Source organism: Pantherophis guttatus, chromosome 2 (assembly GCF_059756535.1).
Source record: "Pantherophis guttatus breed Tessera chromosome 2, ASM5975653v1, whole genome shotgun sequence".
NCBI lineage: Eukaryota > Metazoa > Chordata > Lepidosauria > Squamata > Colubridae > Pantherophis > Pantherophis guttatus.
In genome coordinates this window covers 46,664,346-46,685,193 of record NC_142064.1, presented here as the reverse complement: position 1 = coordinate 46,685,193, position 20,848 = coordinate 46,664,346, and the positions used below count along the sequence as shown (strand labels likewise).

At 34.4% G+C, this 20,848-nt stretch overlaps 1 protein-coding gene across 15 annotated transcripts in view; it reads right to left on the bottom strand.

Moving 5' to 3' along the window:
* The window catches only part of PAM (peptidylglycine alpha-amidating monooxygenase), a 153,788-nt gene that overhangs the window by 61,756 nt on the left and 71,184 nt on the right, over positions 1-20,848 (bottom strand). For all 15 annotated transcript variants that reach the window (XM_034432709.3, XM_034432704.3, XM_034432708.3 and 12 more), the window contains 3 exons: positions 18,179-18,266; positions 8,882-8,967; positions 8,183-8,266 (listed from right to left, as the gene is read on the bottom strand). In XM_034432709.3, the coding sequence (XP_034288600.1) occupies positions 8,183-8,266; positions 8,882-8,967; positions 18,179-18,266 (258 nt within the window). The remainder of the gene's footprint in view (positions 1-8,182; positions 8,267-8,881; positions 8,968-18,178; positions 18,267-20,848) is intronic.

Below are 20,848 nucleotides of genomic sequence, written 5' to 3'. Positions count from 1 at the left end.
TGGAAGTGGTGATAAATGTACCTAATGTTAATAATTAAAAAATATTTTGTTATTGACTTCCGGTGGCACCGCAGGCGCCAAAGACGCTCCTTTTGCGAGCGCCAGCCCCGCAATCTCGTAAAGCCGCCAAAACAGCGCAAATCAGCTGTCTAGCAGCTTGAAAACTTTCTCCCCGGGAAAAGGGGAGGAAGAGAGCAGACGGGCGTAGGTAGAGCTTCCCAAGGAACCCCAGGAACAATTCTGGGGCTCGAAGGGTGAGAGCTCCCTGGAAGCCCGACAGAGCTCCGGATCCGGGACGTTTCTGCTTTAAGCAGAAGAAGACGCTGCGACCACCCCTGCAAACAACGCTTGGAATAAACATCATTCGGAAGCAGGCTGAGCAAACTCAGGAGAGATCAGATTTGCAAGTACTGAACTTTAACTCCAAATGTGTATTACTTCCTTCTGATTCATTAAGGGGAGAAAGTGAAACCAAGATGGCGATTGAGCTTTAATGGGGCGTGAAAGCAAAAGTTAAAAAGGAAAGTTTTGTTTAGCGCTGGTAGCTTCTGTTCAAAAATTAGAGATTTTTGCTTTAAAAAAAAAGATTAAAAGCTAAAAAGACTACAGCAGTGATTTTTTTAAAAAAAGGATTGATATTATTTAAAGACTGGGAATTTTGGGATTTGGTGGATTTGTTGTTCTGGCTGCTAAATAAATTCAAATTGGAAACTAAAAATGGCTTCAAACCAAATAAAGGCTATGGTCCCCAAAAGTGCTGGAGCTCGCCAGCTCAAACGTCTAAATTGCAATCTCTCTCTGTTCCAACGGAACCATCAATATTAACACTTGAAATGTTGCAGGAAGCCCTTAAAATACAAGCCTCTGTTATAGAAAAAAAAATTACTGCGGTGTTTGAGGATAAAATTCGAGATGTTGCTGAGGAGATAGTTCAAATTAAAGAGATTATTCAAAAACGAAATCAAGAAATTAGAGAAGATATTATCATGGCAGTTCAAGGTCTGGCAGGCCATATTGAAGCAATAGGTGAAAAAGTGGAAGAAATTAAGCAGTCTAATGAGAACTTGGAAAATAAAATGGGAGAGGTGCAGAATAAGATGGAAAGACCTGAGGCCGATGTGATAATGATACAATATAGAGATATGGAATTTGCTTTGAGAATAAGAGGCCTCAAAGAAAATAAGCAAGAGAATTTGAGAGAGATCTTTTCAGAAGCATTTACACAGATAATGGGAGATCAAAAAGCAAATCTTGAATGGCAAATTGACAAAATTTACCGTGTCAATTCATGGGTTGCCAGACAGAAACATCTAGCAAGAGACATTGTAGTCTATTTTACAACAAGGAGAATACGCAATGAAATCTTACAAGTTTAAAAACAAACTTCAAGTGCAGGGACAGGAGGTTTTAATACTGAAAGAAATCCCCCCCCAAAATGTTGAGAGCCAGAAGGGATTATGCCTTTCTGGTGGAAGGACTGAGAAACCATCAGATACAGTACAGATGGGAGGTTCCAGCTGGACTAGTGGTGAACTATTCAGGAGAAAGATATCGTCTTAACTCAGTGTGGAAGGCAAGAGATTTTTACACCAATGTACTAAAGGCTGGATGCCCACAGTCCCTAGAAGCTAGAAGGAAGACAGAAGCAGAGGGGGCAAGAAAGGGGGAGAAGGAAGAATCGTTGGCACAGGCCCAAAGGGGAGCTTTGATTACTCAAGAAGATTTAATACAACTTTCAACTACTGCTCAAGCTTTGGAGGTGTTCGACAAAATAGAAGAACCTAAGGATCAAAGACAGACCCGAACGGCAGCCAAGCGTCAAGAAGAATTAAGACTGCAGCAACTACAGATGATTCAAGAAACTAAAAAAACAGAAGCAGTGGGAGGAGCAAGACCAAAAAGTAAAATGCATGGAGATTTCCAGCAGATGCTCCAAAAGTTTCAGGCGGCCAAGAATGGCAACTAGATTTCTGACTTGGAATGTTAATGGCCTAAATTCACCACAAAAGAGGAGAAAAATATTTCATTATTTGAAACAGTTTAAAAATGATGTAATCTGTTTACAAGACACTCATATTAGAAGTAAAGATCAAAAATATTTAATAAATGCAAGGTTAGGTATACATTTTGTTGCATCTGCTCCCGAGAAGAAGAATGGTATAGTTATATACCTAAAAAAAAGACTTAATTGCCAAATTAATTGAAGCAGATGATCCAGGAAGATTTTTAGCAATTGAACTTTTAATAAAAGGAGAAAAAATACTTTTAATTGGAGTATATGCACCGAACCAACAGCAGGAAAAATTTTATAAGCTTTTACATTCCAAGTTACTACAATGGGATTACAAATCATGCATTTTATTGGGCGATTGGAATGGAGTGTTGGACACTAAAAAAGATAAGAAGGGGTTCTTGCAAAATATCTCAACGTGTGCTAGATTGCCAAAATCGTTTTTTGAAATGATGGATGATATGGAGTTGAGAGATATCTGGAGAGAGAGGAACTCTGAAGAAAAAGACTTTACTTTTTTCTCTGATAGACATCAATCTTTCTCTAGGATTGATTTCATATTAATTATTAATGATCTTTTTTCTAGGGTGAAGAAGACGAAGATCTGCCCAAGAGTTTTAACCGATCATAGTCCAGTTTGGATGGAATTAGAGTATGGAATGGTATTTAAGAGGTCTTGGAGGTTAAATGAAAATCTGTTTAGATATGAGGAAAATGTAAAAGAATGCAAAAAAAATTATGAAAGAATTTTTTATTATAAATATGCATAAGGGTACATCTATGAAAATGGTTTGGGATGCAAGTAAAGCATATATGAGAGGTATTTTGCTATATTTGAATAATAAACATAGACGTAAACAGGGAAAAAAAAGGAAGGACTTAGAAGAGGAAATTAAAAAAAAAGAACAAGCTTTGATATTGAACCCAGCAGACAAAAAAAAAAAGAGAGGCAATTAACTTACTGCGAGGGCAATTTAATATGTTAATGGCAGATCAGGTCGCAACTAATTTGCAATATGCTAAACATAATACTTTTTGCAATGCTAATAAACCAGGGAGATGGTTAGCATATATGTTAAGGAAAAAAAACAAAAGTCACGGACCATAGAGAAAATAGAATATAAAGGTAAAGAGATTTATCAGCAAAACATGATTAAAAAAGCATTTTTAGAATTTTACACGAGGTTGTATGCTAGTGATAAAATTCAAAGTATAGATGTAGATAGATACTTACAGAAAGAGAATATTCCTATAATTACAAGACAGCAAAGGGAGGGTTTAAATCAACCAATAACTTCCGAAGAGATCATGCTTGCAATTAAGCAGTTGAAAGTGGGTAAAGCCTCTGGGACGGATGGTTTGACAGCTGCTTATTATAAACACTTGCAGTTAGAAATGGTGGGACCACTCAAAAAATTATTTATCAACAAACAATCTGGAGGAGATGTACCCCCATCCTGGAAGACAGCTTTTATTTCTCTGATTCCAAAGGAGGAGCAAGACCACACTCAGCCAAAAAATTATAGGCCTATATCACTTTTAAATACAGATTACAAGATTTTTGCTAAAATACTAGCAAATAGGTTAATGACAGTCATGCAACAAATGATTCATAATGATCAAACTGGTTTTTTAAATGGTAGACAAATGAAGAGTAATGTAAGGCAAGTGGTTAACCTATTAGAGTATTTGGGGAAGAACAACCAAAGCCCTGCGGTGCTAATATTTCTTGATGCGGAGAAAGCATTTGATCGATTGAATTGGCATTTCTTATTGAAAACAATAGAAAATATGCAGTTTGGAGCATATTTTACACAATCTATTAAGGCAATATATCAGAAAGAAACAGCGCAAATAATAATTAATGGTAGTTTAACAGATACTTTTAATATAGAAAAAGAAACAAGACAAGGATGTCCCTGGTCTCCATTATTGTTCATCTTGACTTTGGAATTTTTGTTGAGTAAGATACGTGGGTCGGACAAAATAAATGGAATTAAAATTAGGCAGTATGATTACAGAGTACGAGCATTCGCAGATGATTTGGTTGTTACTTTAACCCCAAAAAAGTTAAGTATTTGGGGGTTTATATTATGACATCAAATGTGAAATTATTCACGCATAACTATGATCCGTTGTGGCAAAAAATACAGAGAGAGATGGAAAACTGGAAAAAATTACAATTATCCTTGTTAGGAAGAATAGCAGCAGTAAAAATGAATGTTTTGCCTAAATTTTTGTTTCTTTTTCAAATGATACCAATACTTAAAAAAGATGAAAATTTGAAGATATGGCAGAAGGGTATTAATAATTTTGTCTGGGCAGGGAAGAATAAAACAAAAAATAATGCAGGATATACGTGAAAGAGGAGGTCTCAAAATGCCCAATTTAAGACTATATTATGAGGCAACTGCCCTATCAGCAATGAGTGATTGGATGAACTCAACAGAAGAAAGAATATTGAATATTGAGGGATATGATTTGATTTACGGGTGGCATGCTTATTTACTATATGATAAGAAAGTGGATAAGACTTTTAAAAGTCACATATTAAGGAATGCTTTATTGCGTGTCTGGAAAAAGTATAAGTATAAATTAAATGAGAAGTTACCAATGTGGGCAATACCCAGACATGCGATAGAGAATAAAAGTATAGAGCAAAAACAAGATGTGATTACATACAAAGAGCTTCTTAACAAGGAAAGAGGTATACTACAACTAAAATCTTTGAATCAACTAAGAGAAGACAGGATAATTCAAACATGGTTTCAATATGTACAGCTGCAAGCTAGATGGAGAGAAGATCAGAAAATTGGTATTTTGCAAAATGAGGAGAATTTGGTAAAACAGATTAGAGATCAAAGTCAAATGCATATAAAAAGGTTGTATAATGCATTGGTAGAAATAGATTCAGAAACGGAGTTAGTTAAGGACTGTATGATAAAGTGGGCACAAAATATTGAAGAACCAATAATGATGAATAATGATGTAAACGTGGGAAAAAATATGGGTTAGAAATGTGAAGTTTACGCAAGCCCAAAACTTAAGAGAGAATTTTTATGAAATGTTTTATAGATGGCATCTAGATCCTAAAAAGCTAGCCTGTATGTATCCAAGTGTGCAACCCAAGTGTTGGAGATGTGAATGTGATGATGCCACGTATTATCATTTATGGTGGACATATAAAAAAATTAAGGCATTTTGGATAAAAATATGGTGGATTATTCAAAATATTCTCAAAAAGAAGATAAAATTTATTCCACAGTTCTTCTTGTTAGGTATAATTACAGATTGTACTGTTATAGAGACTAAGTTGATTTTAAATTTAATAACAGCAACCAGACTTTTGGTGGTGCAGTATTGGAAGAAGGAAGACTTACCTACTATTGAAGAATGGACACTAAATGTAGTGAATTTAGCAGAGATGGCCAAAATTTCTGCGTATTTGAAGGACCATTCAAATGAAAGATATATATCGAAATGGAGAAGATGGATTGACTATATTCAAAACAAATATCGGACTAAAAAGCTTCAATTAGCTTATGAATGAAATCAACTTTTTCTTTTTGAATTATGTTTTGTTAGTTAAAGGGGAGTTAAAGAGCAAGAGGGAATTAAGAGCCTACAAAAAGCTAGCATATTTTAATTTATGTTTGTTAAATGTTATACCCTGTATTTGCTCTGGGAAGTCCGGGGTGGGAGGAGGGGGTTGGAGGGAGAGGGGGGATGGGGGAAGGGTGGTGGGTGGAGGACAGAAGGGAGGGGAGGAAGGACGGGGAAAAAATTGTTGTAATATTTGATAAAACTTTTTAATAAAAAAATAATTTGTTATTGACTGTTCTAAACTAGATAAAAATATAGGGCAAACATAGTCACAAATAAGAAAATGATAAAAACGTTTACTTAAAAGTTTATCTTAAATGTCATCTTTTGCTACATAATGTATGAAGGCATGTGGAGGAATGCTTGTAGATGCACATCTAAGATATATCTATAAATGCACATTTCAAAGATTAGGAAAGAGTCAATATATCTAAATAGGAAATGGCCACTTAAAACAAAATTATCTTTTTAATTAAGTTAATACTTATGATAAGGAATACAATGGATTTTGTTCTTCTTTTGAAGTTTTGCCAATGTAGTTTATGATGAAGACCTAATGAATCTTATGAAGACCAGTTCCTGAATAAAGAAATAGTGTCTTGTGTATCACAAACTTTGTTAAATTAAACAGCTGGAAATACTGACGTGATATCTCTGATGGCAATTATATGGAAATAGTTAAATTTTCCAGTCTAGCCTAGAAGAAATTCCTAGCCGTTTCCCATTCAAATAATAACAGTTTCAACATTGTCTAATTTTTTCAGGAATAATCAAGATCAGCTGTGAAACAAATTTACTAAGAGTGGAAATTAACATAGTTTAAAAACAATGTCTAATTTCTCCAGTCCCTTATAAGCTCTTCATAAGAATGTATTTTTACTATAAACAAATTTGAAGCTGTTTAAATACACAATAAAATATAAACGTTAAAATAAACAGAAAAAAGTAATCAGATTACTTTGGAGGAAGAAAATCACATATATGTTAACTAGGTATAATTACATGGATCAGAGAACATGTTGCGAAGAATAATAAAGACTTCTATAAACTCCCCAATGCCTTCAATTTAGCCTTCAAGAGAAGATAAGTAAGGGGAAGATAAGTAATCTACAAAATATTATCAAAGTGCAGTTTAAATTAATTTCAACTGAGCTAACAATAGTTACTATGAATTACTGATTTGCTGCGCTTATCAAAAAGAGCTCCTTGGCATTTATAAATCAGAATCCATTTTCACTTGCTAAAACCCACAGACACAAGATACAATCATTACTGGAATGTACTGCAATGGCATGCTGTCACAACTGTGAGATTTACATGAACAAACTACCAAAATGGTCTATAATATTTGAAAAAACTGAAATAGTTTTTTTCTAGACACTAACAGAAATATAGTGAATAAGCATAACCTTTTCTTAATTTAACATCCATTTTATTTTATTCAATGTAATTAGTCTACCACAGGGTCCTAAAACTTTTTAAACAGGGAGCCAATTCACAGTCCTTCAGACTGTTGGGGGGCCGGACTGGCTGGGTAGGCTTGGCTAAGTGATCATGTGACTGGGTGAGCATGGCCAATTTAGCAGTCCATTAAACAATACACAAATTAAACTTTAATTTGTTATGCTCCTGGGGATAGAAAGCAGGTTAGTGAAGGGATGTGGCTGCCTTGGGGGGAGGTATGAGTGACTTCTGTTTGTGTGTGTGTGTGTGTGTGTGTGTCTGTGTGTGTGTCTTTCTCTCTTTCTCTCCCTCCCTCCCTCTTTCTCTTTCTCTACAGAGGCCGAGGAGGCCAAAAATGGGCCCGTTTTTGGCCTCCTCGGCCTCCATTACCACTCTGCCGCCCAAAAATGGTGCTGTTTTTGGCCTCCAGAGGCCTCTGGACATCCCAGTTTTGGTCTCCTCGGCCTACAGAAGGCGAGTGGGGGCCGGTGGGTAGGGTGGGTGATGCGGGCGGAGCAGCTTCTTGGTCCCGCGTGGGCTGGATTAATGGCTTCGGTGGACTGTATCTGGCCCGCAGGCCGTAGTTTGAGGATTCCTAGTCTACCATCATGATTTCAGAAGACTAGTTAAAAAGAAAAGATTGAAAAAAGGAAAGTACTATAATGGGTACTTAAAATTTAATTCTTTCCTTTAAAAAAAAGATTATTTAAATTTACTGAGTCTAACATGAAATTGATTCATTTTGCCCTAGTTCTAAGGAGATATTCTTGGTATTATCTCTCCTGCCTGCCCAAATCTTAATATGGAGGAGGATAGCAGGAAGAATCTCAAGAACTTCAGTGGAAATCCTCAAGGATTATGTGTTTATGGATCTCAGAAGAGGCCATGTTAACTAGTATTCAAAATTGAGACTTGTTCATTCTCAATTATGCAGTGAAATATGAGGACAGAGACTGGAACTATCACCAGTTAGAAAACTTCCATTGTGTTCCACCAAAATAATTTTGGAAATCTATCAGTCTATTGAAAGATTTATTCTAAATTTAATAAAAGAAGCTCTGCCATTTCATAGCAGGCACATTTATTTATCTTACTCATAACAGCAAGAGTAAAGATTTTACATACCTTTGAATGCACCAATATCCCCATAATGGACTTGGAGAACAAAATATTTGCTCCCTGTTTCTCCTCCAACTTTAAACCCAACACCTTCAGAGGGAAGAAAGGGTGAACTCACTTTATCATATTCAAGCATATTCTTAAAGGAAAAAAAAAACTAAAATAAAGAGCATATTATTTTAAAGATTTAAGATACAATGCAACATTTTGCATTTATATTCTCTGAAGAAGCTATCCCTAAAGTACGTGTGAGATATCCTGGTTCATATCTGATTTACTTATTTATTTTTATTTGTTTATAATGTGGAAATATGGAAACTGTTATAAGATTTTAAAAATCACCCTCATTTTGAAAATATTTTTGACATATCCTGCTGCAAGCCAAATAGATTTACTAATATTTTATAATGTATTAGCCATAAAAGGTATTGGCAACTGCAGTTAAAAAAAAAAAAATCAGCAGGAAGTTGCACTATTTAATGTGTTCAGCTGTACATTAAAAGTAAAAAAGATGTGGGGGGGAGAGAATTCCCAAGCACCCCTTTTTATAGTAAATTGCTAAGTGAGCAATTTCATTCTCTGAAAACCTAATTATTTGAATAAAAATATTCACTACTATTAGAGTAATACAGAAATTAGTGCACTAAATGGCTTTTTCTATTATTACATGTTGTGTAGAATACTATATCACAAAAAATCTGATACCTTTTGGCAATCTTGTTGGTGGTGCATTTCTTGCCCAAGCATATAAGATATCACTTGTGTCCGTACATGTTTCTCCATCACAATTCCTAGAAAACATACACACACAAACATAAACATAGAATCTCTTTTAAGTTGTGTCCCCCAACCTCATCAGACCTCTCATTTCACATCTCATTGGAAAAGCTACTTCTATTATTAGGCATCTTCATTTTAAAAAAATGCTTTTGAACCATGACATATTTTACAACCTATAATCAATTTTTAAATGTTTTTCAAGGTATTGAAGCACTTGTCCTTGTTGTCATCATTGTCATCAGCAGTAGCAACATGTCCTGAATGTGGAGTATTTTATTTATTATATTCATAATCTTCCATTCTACCATTAAATTTAATATAGTCTATATAGCCTTATCCTTTGAAGCAGCTTCTGAAGTAGGTTAAGATAAAACAGAACCTGATATAAGGCTGTCCCAGGAAATGGATTAGAATAGGAAATGGATAAGAATTGGAATCTTTCCAATCAGATCCTCTAACTACTATAGCATATTGGCCCACATCAATCAATCAATCAATCAATCAATCAATCAATCAATCAACCAATCAGTCAGTCAGTCATACTTCTTAATCACAGTTATATGTGTTTCTTGTTTATATCCATTTAAAGATTAAAGTACTACAATATGGATATCAGAAAGGGATTCAATAAGAGAAAGCAAAAAAGAAAGACAGATTTATGCATCTGTCATAAATTGTGTCATAATTTAGCTGACTCAGCTGATCAAAAACCTGAACGATGCTGATGACATTACTCTGATAACTGAAGGTACGAATAATCTGGGTTGTCTGGTAATAAAAGACAGGGTATGCTGTGAAAAATGGCATTAATATTTAAGATACAGAAAACTAAAGCAATGAGAACAGGTAAAGCAACCAGAATTAAAATTCATACCGATAGCTTCTGTTTTTGAAGACTACTCTGTGAAAAAGTCAAGAACTACACCATAGACTAGTGCTAGGTAGGAATGCAATGAAAGCTTTGAAAAGATATTTAGATCAATTGATGTAAATACTTAAGATAGAAATATATACTTCTATATACTTAGGATAGAAAATATATTGATCTTTTGAAGTTTGGTATTGGAGAAACCACCTGAAAATACCACGAGTAGCCAAGAATTTAAACTAAAGGATCACTGAACAAATTCTAGAGTTCTAACTGAAGGCACAAATGACTAGGCAGAAATATTCTGGGCATTTTATGCAATTGGATTTTTCCCTTGAAAAATCCAAAATGTTGTGAAAAATGGAAAGCAGGAGAATAAGAGCTGAATTAGCAGCAAGCTGGGTATACTTTTATAGTGGCATTGGGTGCATTTTTTGAAAATCTGAAAAGTCAGGTTAGAGGCAGATCATCCTGGAGAAAGTTTATCTATATAGTTACTTATAGATACTACTGAATTGATGACGCATAATCAACTAATTACATATCTAACTGAACTCCTATTCAGTTGACCCCTAGAGGACTTTAGAATCACAAATTTAATTTGAGTGAACATCATATCTTTTCATAAGAAATGACTTAGCTTTCCCCTTGGACTGACACAAGAGCAAATATGCTTTTTTATTCTGAAATTAGTTTCTTACTTACGTGAAAAAAGTATGACATTTTGAGTAGTGCCAGTAGCTACTTCCACATATACATCATTTTAATACTTGAGATATATAAAATGAATAGTTTTGTTAATGTTTAATCAAGCAAATCATATATCTATTTTAGCAATTTAAGAATTTTATTATAGTATCAAGGAAGCTGTGCAAAAAGAGCTGAAAGAATAAAATGTAGGATAGCTAATTGTAGAATCAACAGTAACCATAATAATAATTACAGCAAATAAATTTGAAGATCTAGACTATAATTTAAAATCTTGAATGAACCATCTGCCTTATGTTTTGAAAGCAATTTAAAATGTTTTGTTAATTAATCCAATGCTATTGCACTCATCCATTCATCCATCCATCTATCATCTACCTACCTACCTACCTACCTTCCTACCTAATTTAGATATCTCACTCACAATGTTTTCTGGGCAGTTTATAGATAAAAGTATAGTTTCTGATACATTGCCAATCATAACTGAAATGGTTGAAGTAGCATTTCAAAGACTAGATGGTTTGATAAAGAGCTATCATAATTCTTTCCATATAATCATGTCTGTCCATTGACATAAGTAGAGGAGATTCTGGATTATGCTCTAATTTTTTCCCCCCAAAATTATGTTAGATCAGCAGAATATACTAGGCATATTTCCAATTCTAAGGAGGTCCTTATACTTTTTATAAAGTTGATTATCTTCAGGACTACCATTCTTAAAAACAGAATTATCTCTAGTTTGGTGCAATTTTCCTCCAAATATTAAGCACAGAATAATAACTATGGGAGAAAGATATGCCTCCATTTCCTGCATCTGGTTAGCCACTATGGTAAACAAAATGCTTAATTAAGATGGCCTTGGCCTTAACTAACAAAGCTGTTCTTATGTTCTTTGAAATGTTGCTTGTCCAAGTCCAGGGTTGTTGCTAGTTCAGGCTAAGAACCGCACGTGCACAAAAATATATGAGAAGGTGATTTTTGGAATTGCCCATCCACAATTACATCTGGAAAACAGACTGAGTGAAAATATTTTTATCCGGCCACCCCCAGTATGGTGAGATGTAATGAATTATTTAAATTATTATATTTCAAAATTGGATATAATTATCTACAGTAGCATATACATGTTTTATGCTTCTTTTCATTAATAATTTTAATGATACAGCCATGCGATAAAAAAGGACCACATTTGTAATAGAATCCATTTTGTGAGATCCACCTGCTTCTCCCTCACAATATTTTTATTCATGCTCTTTTTATTCTGCCAAATCTTTGACCCAACTCAATTAAGGTTATTTTTTTAATCTGTTTGGTTTTTTAATTAGATAACTACCAAAAAAAATGAATTCTCATTTTTTTATTATCACCTTCAGCATCTTTAGAAGATGGAAGACTGTTTTGAGTAATAAATTGTGACTGATAACTAGTAATAAAGTTCCTAATTTTGAATGGTAAATGTTGTATATATAAAAAGGATCAACTATGTAAGATTTCAATTTACTATATCTGAATAGTTAAATTAAAAATTCAAAGACATTATTTGAACATGACATGTTTGTGTACTTTCTTAACAGCAGAACACAAAACACCCAATAAAAGTAGTAATAATTCAAATTATTTATTTATTGCTGGATTAGCAGATACATTGATTTATTATATTTATAATGACTGAGACAGTATACACTAATAAAATCATAACTAATAATACATAAAATAGGCGTTCAGAAAAGAAAAAATCTATTTATCCTATAAATAGTACCATCCTCTATCCAGTTTAATGCAAGATCTAGCAAAAGAACCAGGTTTTGAAGGCACTAAACTCTAAAGGTACTCTTCATTGAACAACTACTCATTCAGCAACCAAAGTTACAACAGCACTGAACAAGGGGGATTTATAACAGATTGTCATGGCTGCAGCTATTCACAGCTTCCCCATGGTCAATTAATCAATGATCAATGATCATTGATCATTGAATGAATGAATGAATCAATGGTCAATGAATCAATGCTGATTCAGATGCTTGGCAACCAACTTGCAATTACAATGTTACAACCTCTTGTGGTCACATGATCATCACTTGCAATCTTCACTACCAGCTTTCGATAAACAAAGTTAATGAGGAAGCTGGCAGGAGGTCAGAAATGGTGTTCATATAATAGTAGGATACTGCAATTTGCAGAATTAGCTTGATTATGGCAATTGGGATTGCTAAAACTGCTGTTTTAAGTCACAGCAGTTACATGATGTTGCACTTTATGACTGGTCCATTTAGCACTGGAGCTGTTGGTCCAAATTACCATTGTTAAGCAAGGACTACCTGTACATGAGAAGGATGGCAGCCAGCCAATGTCAGGGGCAAAGCTATTTCAGAGGGCAGGTACTGTGAAACCGAAGACATATGTCTTAGATCCCAACAGATGACACTGGTTAATGGATAGAACATGAAACATGTCACTTTCTGATCAATGAAGATAGGTAGAAACTATGAAAGATAGATGGTCCTTCAGATAATCAGGACTTATGCCAAGAAGGGCCTTATAACAAGCAGCTTGAATTGTACCCATAACCAGTATGTAGGCCATGAAACAGAGGTGCGACATGTCCATAACATGTGACACTGCATTCTGGAACAGCTGCAGCTACCAAATTGTTTTCAAGAAAAATCCCATGTATATTGCAATACTCCATACATGAGGTGACCAAATCATGAGTGACTGTCTGAAAGCCCTCTACTCCAGGTGGGAGCACAGTTCTCCCTAAAGATGGATTTGGTGAAGATTCTTTTAACTACAGCTGCCACCTGCTTCTCAAGCAAATTGCACAGGACTCCTGATATGATTCAAAACTCCACAACTACTCAAATTTGTCAGTGTTGAGTTTGAATGTGTTCCTCTCCATGTGCCCCACCCACCCAGCCTCGAGACAATGGGACAAGGCTTTGACAACATCATCTGATCAGCCTGAAGTTGAGAGTTATAAATGGCTATCATCAACATATTGATGATATTTGATCTAAAAAGAAGTTAACCTTGTCTAACAATCTCATGTAGATGTTAAAAAGGGGGTGGGATAAGACCTCGAAGGGACCACACACATTAGGCATGTGGGACTTCATATCTCCCTCCCCCCAGCAACTAGATTTGACCACAGAGAAAGAAGAAAGTCTACAAAACCATGCCTCCAAACTCCCAATACTGAGATGAGTCAGAAGTATATCATGATTGGCAGTATTGAAAGCATCTGAGACAGTTTCTTAGGTATAATCCATTCTATTCATGTTAAACAAAATATTTTAAAAACATATATGTTCAAATCCCCTGCAACGCATTAGTCAGAAATGCCCTACTCCAATCTTACCTGTATATGGTGGCCTGATGCTATCAGTCTGGATAGACGGAGGCTAGTAGGCAGCAATAGAGGTAGACAAGGGGCATAGCTGAGCGGAGACTTTCCTGATAAGTGCTGGCTAAAAATCATTCAAGGCATTCAAACCATTTCACTGAAACAACCGGAATGGCCTTTTCACTTTAGCAAAACCAAGCAGACTGCCTTAATCATGTTGGCAAAGCCAATCTTAGTCACTTTGCACAGGTCTATGCAATAGAGTTCCATAAGAAGTATACAGTATTATAATTGCAAACATGACTCATTCTATGTAGCATAGCTCCTCTTCAGTATGTCCATGTTGATTTCAAATATTTTATGGATTCAACCACAATGAAATAGAAATTTCATCACTAAAACAATTGTACAAAAAAGACCTTCTCTCTTAAAATCTTCTGTTTCACTGATAGAAATCACTTTCACTTTTGCACAGTTCATGAAGCATTTCATTTAGCCCACTGAGGTGCAAAGGCAACCACAAATAATAAAAAGCAGCTCAACAAGAATAGCATATGAACAAGAGAGGCACAGTAAAGAAGAGATGATGGCAAGTAAAAATTATATCAAATCCAGCCTATCTTCGGAGAAAACCCAAACTATACTTTTACTTTAAGCATTTTGTGATATATGTCATTAATAAAATTAAGTGAAAAAAACTGAAAATACAAAGTAACCCCAATTGTGTGTGTGTGTGTGTGTGTGTGTGTGTGTGTGTGTGTGTATAGATAGATAGATAGATAGATAGATAGATAGATAGATAGATAGATAGTATAAACTAAGTTTATCAATTATGAATAATAGAAATGTGCATGAAGTATTGAAAACAAAAAGTTGAATATGTTGAGTATAGCTTTAATAAATATATTTACTGAATATATTTTCAGTGGTATATAAATAGAACACCTTTCCATTTTCAGAACCCTTTGGGGTCTTGCTAGCATTTCTGGTTACTTGCTTTATAAACTGCCCTTTTCAAATATTAATGGCCCAATCAAAATTTAAAAGGCATTTCAAAGTTCTTATTTATTAATAGCAGTATCTTATTGATGAGAAAGAAGGTGCAGATATTTGCACCTGTTTGTATTAGCTGGGAATTTAAAATTGGAGTTGCAACCTTTTATCTATTTAAACATAAAAGCAATTCATTTTAGTTAATTAATTCATACGGTGAATCATAAGTGAGTGACTAACAGTACCGTTTAATGGTTGTTTTCTTTGTTTATTTTTAGCTTCAGTGTATCGCAGTGATGTAACATTTTTAATAAATACAGCTCGAATTTCTGTTCAAGAAGTAGCTGAGGTTTATTAAAGTTCTTTCTATGAGATGGTGGCCATATGGAAGGAAGGAAGGAAGGAAGGAAGGAAGGAAGGAAGGAAGGAAGGAAGGAAGGAAGGAAGGAAGGAAGGAAGGATAAAAATTGTGCATTTTTCCTCCTTACTTCAAAAGAGTAAAAATGATCAGTTTATCAGTTGATTTAGACTCCAACTTGCTGGAGAATTTTGGGAGTTGGAAGTCCACAAGTCTTAAAGCTGTCATTTGAGGACCCCTGATTTAGACTAATCAGCCTGAAATACTAGAGAACGAACACTTTTAAAAACATTGTATTAACAATTCATATATGCCTTAAAACTCAGCATGTTTAGACACAAGCAACTCTGTCTTCTTGCATCATTTTTCTATTAGGGGCCTGGTGGTAATACTTTGGGGTAGTTCTGTTCCTATCTCTCCAAATATAATCAGAAGATGGAGGCTCATAAGGTTTTGTCTTGTGTGCCATGCCATTTAACATCCGTATAAAGCCATTGGAAAGAATTGTTCACGGGTTTAGAGAAGGCAATCATCAATGCTGATGGTAATTATATTTTTCTTTTTCTGTGACCTAGAGGTTAGATTTCCTTTAGGCTTTTATGTGCCCAGATTGAAAGGCTCTGAATGGATAAAATGGACTAGAATTCAGGATAAATGACTATTCTCAACAAAGCTGCATTTCCTCTTACTGATCAGGTTCACAGTCTGGAGTTTTTCCTGAATTCAGCATGATGCTGTCAATCATATATCGTCAGTAGTAAAGAGAGCTTTTAGTCTTTGACCAGTTGTGTCACTATTGGAAGAACAAAGGCCTAGCTTGGTGATTTATGCACTGCTAAGTTAAATATGGATTGTACTGCATGAAACAGCCTTGAAAAGGCTCAGAAATTGCACTTAGCTCAGAATATAGCCAAATATGTGAGAATTGGTGCCTCCTAAATTTTTTTCCTAAATCCCATCTACCAACAACTTCACTGGTTCCCAAGACCAACTCACAATTCTCATATGTATAAAATGCTCACAGAGCTTAGAATTGGCTCTTTATAGAATTACCTATTCCTGAACTCTCCCTCAAACACTCTTAGAACATCAATGTAGCCTCTTTTGCAGTTTTATTGTGGATTTATTTGACATCTACACTTAACTCTGTTTACTCTTCGGCAAATCCATGTTGTTAAACAATGTTATTGGAAATCAAGCAATCTCTTAAATTTCCTGTGTCTCCTGATTGCTTCAACTGTCTTAATACTTATGAAATGCATTTTTAATGCTATAAAATTTATGTTTATTGTATTTCTGCTCTTGTAATTCTATTTCTGTAAATGGTCCTGAGCCTTTATGCAAGTGTTCTTGAGAGGAATGCTTCTCAGTTTTTTAGGGAATAATAAAAGCCAGTTTACTTGAGGCCCAGAATCATTAAGGAATTGAGCAGTTTCAAAATTGGATTAAATAAATAAATAAATAAATAAATAAATAAATAAATAAATAAATACAGTAATAGTGAGTTACATGTTGCTCATTACTAGAATTGTAACAAAACATGTATTTCTATTACTTAATCAATGGAAGTTGGATATACAGAATATAGTTGCAGTAAGTAAAACTGGTAGTTTCCCATTAGAAAAAAGAAATAAATACACTACAAAAAACCCTCAGCCATTTTTGTCTTGGGATATGCATAACTGCAGTAAAATGAAGATTAAATTAAGTATGTATTCGAATGCTTTCTCTGTAAATTCATTGACAATATTGTGCTTGGAAAATCATAAAAACATGGATCAAAAATGTATTTCCATTTTTCTGAAAAAATGTATTTCTAGTTCTTCTGTTTTTGTATAACCATTTTATTAATGTAATTTGAACTTTTCAATTTTAAAAGGTAACATAACTATAGAGATTGTATAAAAAACAAATGAAACTGAGAAGTTTTGCCTATCTGTGAGCAATGTTGACCATGCAGTAATGATTAATCACTACCAAATATCTTATAAGAAATGGTGATTTTCTCTTATCTTTATCCTTCACAGTCTCTCTACTAATCCCTCCATCCATAGGTTTGCTACATTGTCTGCCTTATATGCAAGCTTCATCTCTTCCTTCTTCACTGAGCAATTGTAAATACTGAATACGGAGGCTAGTAATAAGGACATACAGGTAAGTCCCTGATCTACAACCACAATTGAGCCCAACATTTCTGTTGCTAAGCCAGATAGTTGTTAAGTGGTGGCACACTATTTACAGGCTAACTCTGCTCATTGCCTGGAGTTTGACCCTGACCAGCTCAAGGTTAACTCAGCCTTCCACCCTTCTGAGGTCAGTAAAATGAGAACCCAGATTGTTGGAGGCAATATGCTTACTCTGTAAACCACTTAAAAGAGTGTGATAAAGCACTATGAAAATATGTAAGTCTAAGTGCTATTGCTATTGCTCTATTTTATGACCATTCTTACCACAGTTGTTAAGTGAATCACTGTACTTGTTAAGTTAGTAACATGTGTAACACATAGTAACATTAAGTGGCTTCACCATTGACCAATATGCTTACTCTAGTCAGAAATTGCTAGTCAAAAATTATAAAAGGTGATCACACAAGCCCTGGGCAAATGCAACTGTCATAAATATGAATCAGCTGCCAAGTGTCCGAATTTTGATCACATGACTACGGGCATGCTGCAACAGTATGAAAAGCGGTCATAAGTCACTTTTTTCAGTGCCATTGTAACTTTAAATGGTAACTAAACGAATTGTTGTAAGTCAAGGACTACCTATACAGAATAGGAAAGCTGGCAACAAGGACAAGAATGGAATGAATTCTAGTAGTAAACTCTGCTTTATAATTAAATATACGCAGGTCTCATTCCATGCTTCACCACTATGTATCACTAGCCCATCTTTAATTTAATACTGTACAAGAAGAATATTTAACTAGTGCAATGGAAGCAATGTCCTTACCAGTAACCGTTATCTGAAGCAGGACTGTTACATCCAAATAGCAACATATGGTGGACAATGTCCATACTGGCCTGAGGTTTAAAGTCAACTGAAAGACAAAAATAATAATAGAAATATAAGTTTGTTTTTTTCTTACTTTAACAAATCATTAAGTTGTATATGAATGCTTTTCTGCAAACACTGCAGAAAGAATAAAACACAATGTCATCTACATTTGGTTGTATCTCTTGCAAGCATCAGGTCACAAAAATGGCTGGTCAAAAGTTTTTTTCAAACAGAATAATATTTGTCAATGGGTATTAGACTCAATACCACAGGACAGCCCTTACCAGAGCAAGATTTCATCAGGTCTATATTGTTAAATACAGACAATTCAGCAAGTGCCATATTCTGAGGGAACATATATTTGTGAAATAGAAGTTGTTGCACATGTCCCATTCAACTATCAATTATATTCCCCAGCAAGGGCTTTGTACTTATAATTACTTGATAGAACCATATATTGAGACTGTAACAAAAGACTTTTTAATTACCTTCATAGCACAAAAACATATGTAGTAATTAGAGCTGTTTAGATTTATAATTACTGATGTCCAATTGAGAATAATTTCATGGAACACATTGAGGTTTAGGCAATAAATTCACCTAAAACAAACTGTTTTATGATCCAATCTGGGTCAGTCACCGGGACCAGAGGTTTAGTCCGCTGAGCTTTCAAACTCGTACTGGATCAACTACTCCATCATCAGGGAACTTCTCTCTCATTGGAATGTGTCATTCTAGAAAGAGAAAGGTTCCCTCAAGATGGGCTCCATCACGAGTCCAAAAGCTCAGAAGACTAAACTTCTGGTCCTAGTGTTCAACCGAGAGTGGATCCTGCAAAATTATCCTGGGACACATATATTTGCCTTCATTGTGACATATTGTTTTAACATTCATTTTATGCATTTGCATTCTGTTTTATCTTATACCATTTTATCTTGCTCTTTTTATTTTATCTACCCTACTATATTTTATCTTACTTTAATCTACTTTATCTTATCTTACTGTATCTTATTGTGACAGGTGCCCATTGCTTTGATATAAACAACTGACTAATCAATGAAGTTATACTGCTATCTATCTGTCTATTCAATTGTCATTCAGAGATACATATTTTGAACACAAACATTTTCTAAAACAAAAAAAAAATAAAGTTGGTATTTTTGTTCTATTATTATGAATTACAGGTAATAAAAAAACAAAAGAAAGTAAGAAACAGGACAATAACATGTCATCACAAGTCTATTTAAATTCATAACTGAAGAAAAGCATTACAATTAAAACAATTTTAGTTTCCTTTGATAAAAAGCTCACAATTCTCCTTTTCTTTTCTTTTTCTGGGGTAACAAATGACAGACTATAATAGTTTTGTTTTTTTGTCTCTTAAAAATTTGTGAGAGTTCTAAAAACTAGTAGCTCAAATTTTTGAGTTCATTGCGTTATTAGAACCAAAGATGTTTCTTAATGCCGAGTGAAAGAATGCCTTTGAATTCTTATTTTTGAAGTTCAGTGATATAAAAGAGTATTTCTGGGAAGGTGAAATGGAATACATTAATGGAGAAAATTCATTCCTGTGATATCCACTAGAATTTTTGAATCCACTGGGATTGCATATGATTTATGTTAAACAAATGAAAACTTTTGATGTTTCTTTGGGGGCACTTCAAAAATCTATTGATATTATTATAACCAGAACTGACAATTCAGAATGTGGTAATTCCAGATCAGGTAACAGGAAAACAACTTTACTGTAATAACTTTACCAAAAGCAAACATAAGTTTACCAGTGTTACAAACATAATTTATATATTTGGAAGTATAATCAGACAGGAACAACATAAATATTTTTGGAACTGTGTAACATCTTAAAAAATCCAGTATCCTATTTTCTATTTTCAGATTTTTTTTAACTATTTGAAAACTAATAGGAGAAAGGAAGGAAGGAAGGAAGGAAGGAAGGAAGGAAGGAAGGAAGGAAGGAAGGAAGGAAGGAAGGAAGGAAGGAAGGAAGGAAGATTTTTCAACTCCTGTAGGAACTATAGTATACTAAATTCATATTTATGACAGCCCTCAACTAAAGGCCTCACTAAACCATTTGTTTAGTGACCATTCAAAGTTCCAATAGGACTAAAAAGGTGATTTACAACTCCTCTTCACACAACTCTTGCAGCATCACCATAATCATGTGATCAGACTCTTGGCAACTGGTTCATATTTTTGATGATTGCAGTGTCCTGGAGCCATGAAATCACCTTTTTGTGACTTTCTGATAAGAAAGTCAATGGGGAAGCAAGATTCACTTAACAACTATGTTACTAACTTAACAAATGCAGTGGTTCACTTAATAACTGTGGCAAGAAAGGTTGCAAAATAGGACAAAAGTCACTTAACAGCTGACCTGCTTAGCGACAGCAATTTTTGGCTCAATTGTGGTCAAGGACTACCTAAATTGTCAAGTTCATGAGATTTACAACTGCACAAAGAATATTGGGTGGTTTCTTTTATAGCAAAAATACAGATAAATAAAAAAACCTTCAATATTATATTATTCCCTCAGTATTTTTGATTTACTGCCAAAACAGTTCCCAGAGGCTGAAGACATTGAACAATTATTTGGTTTCATTTTAA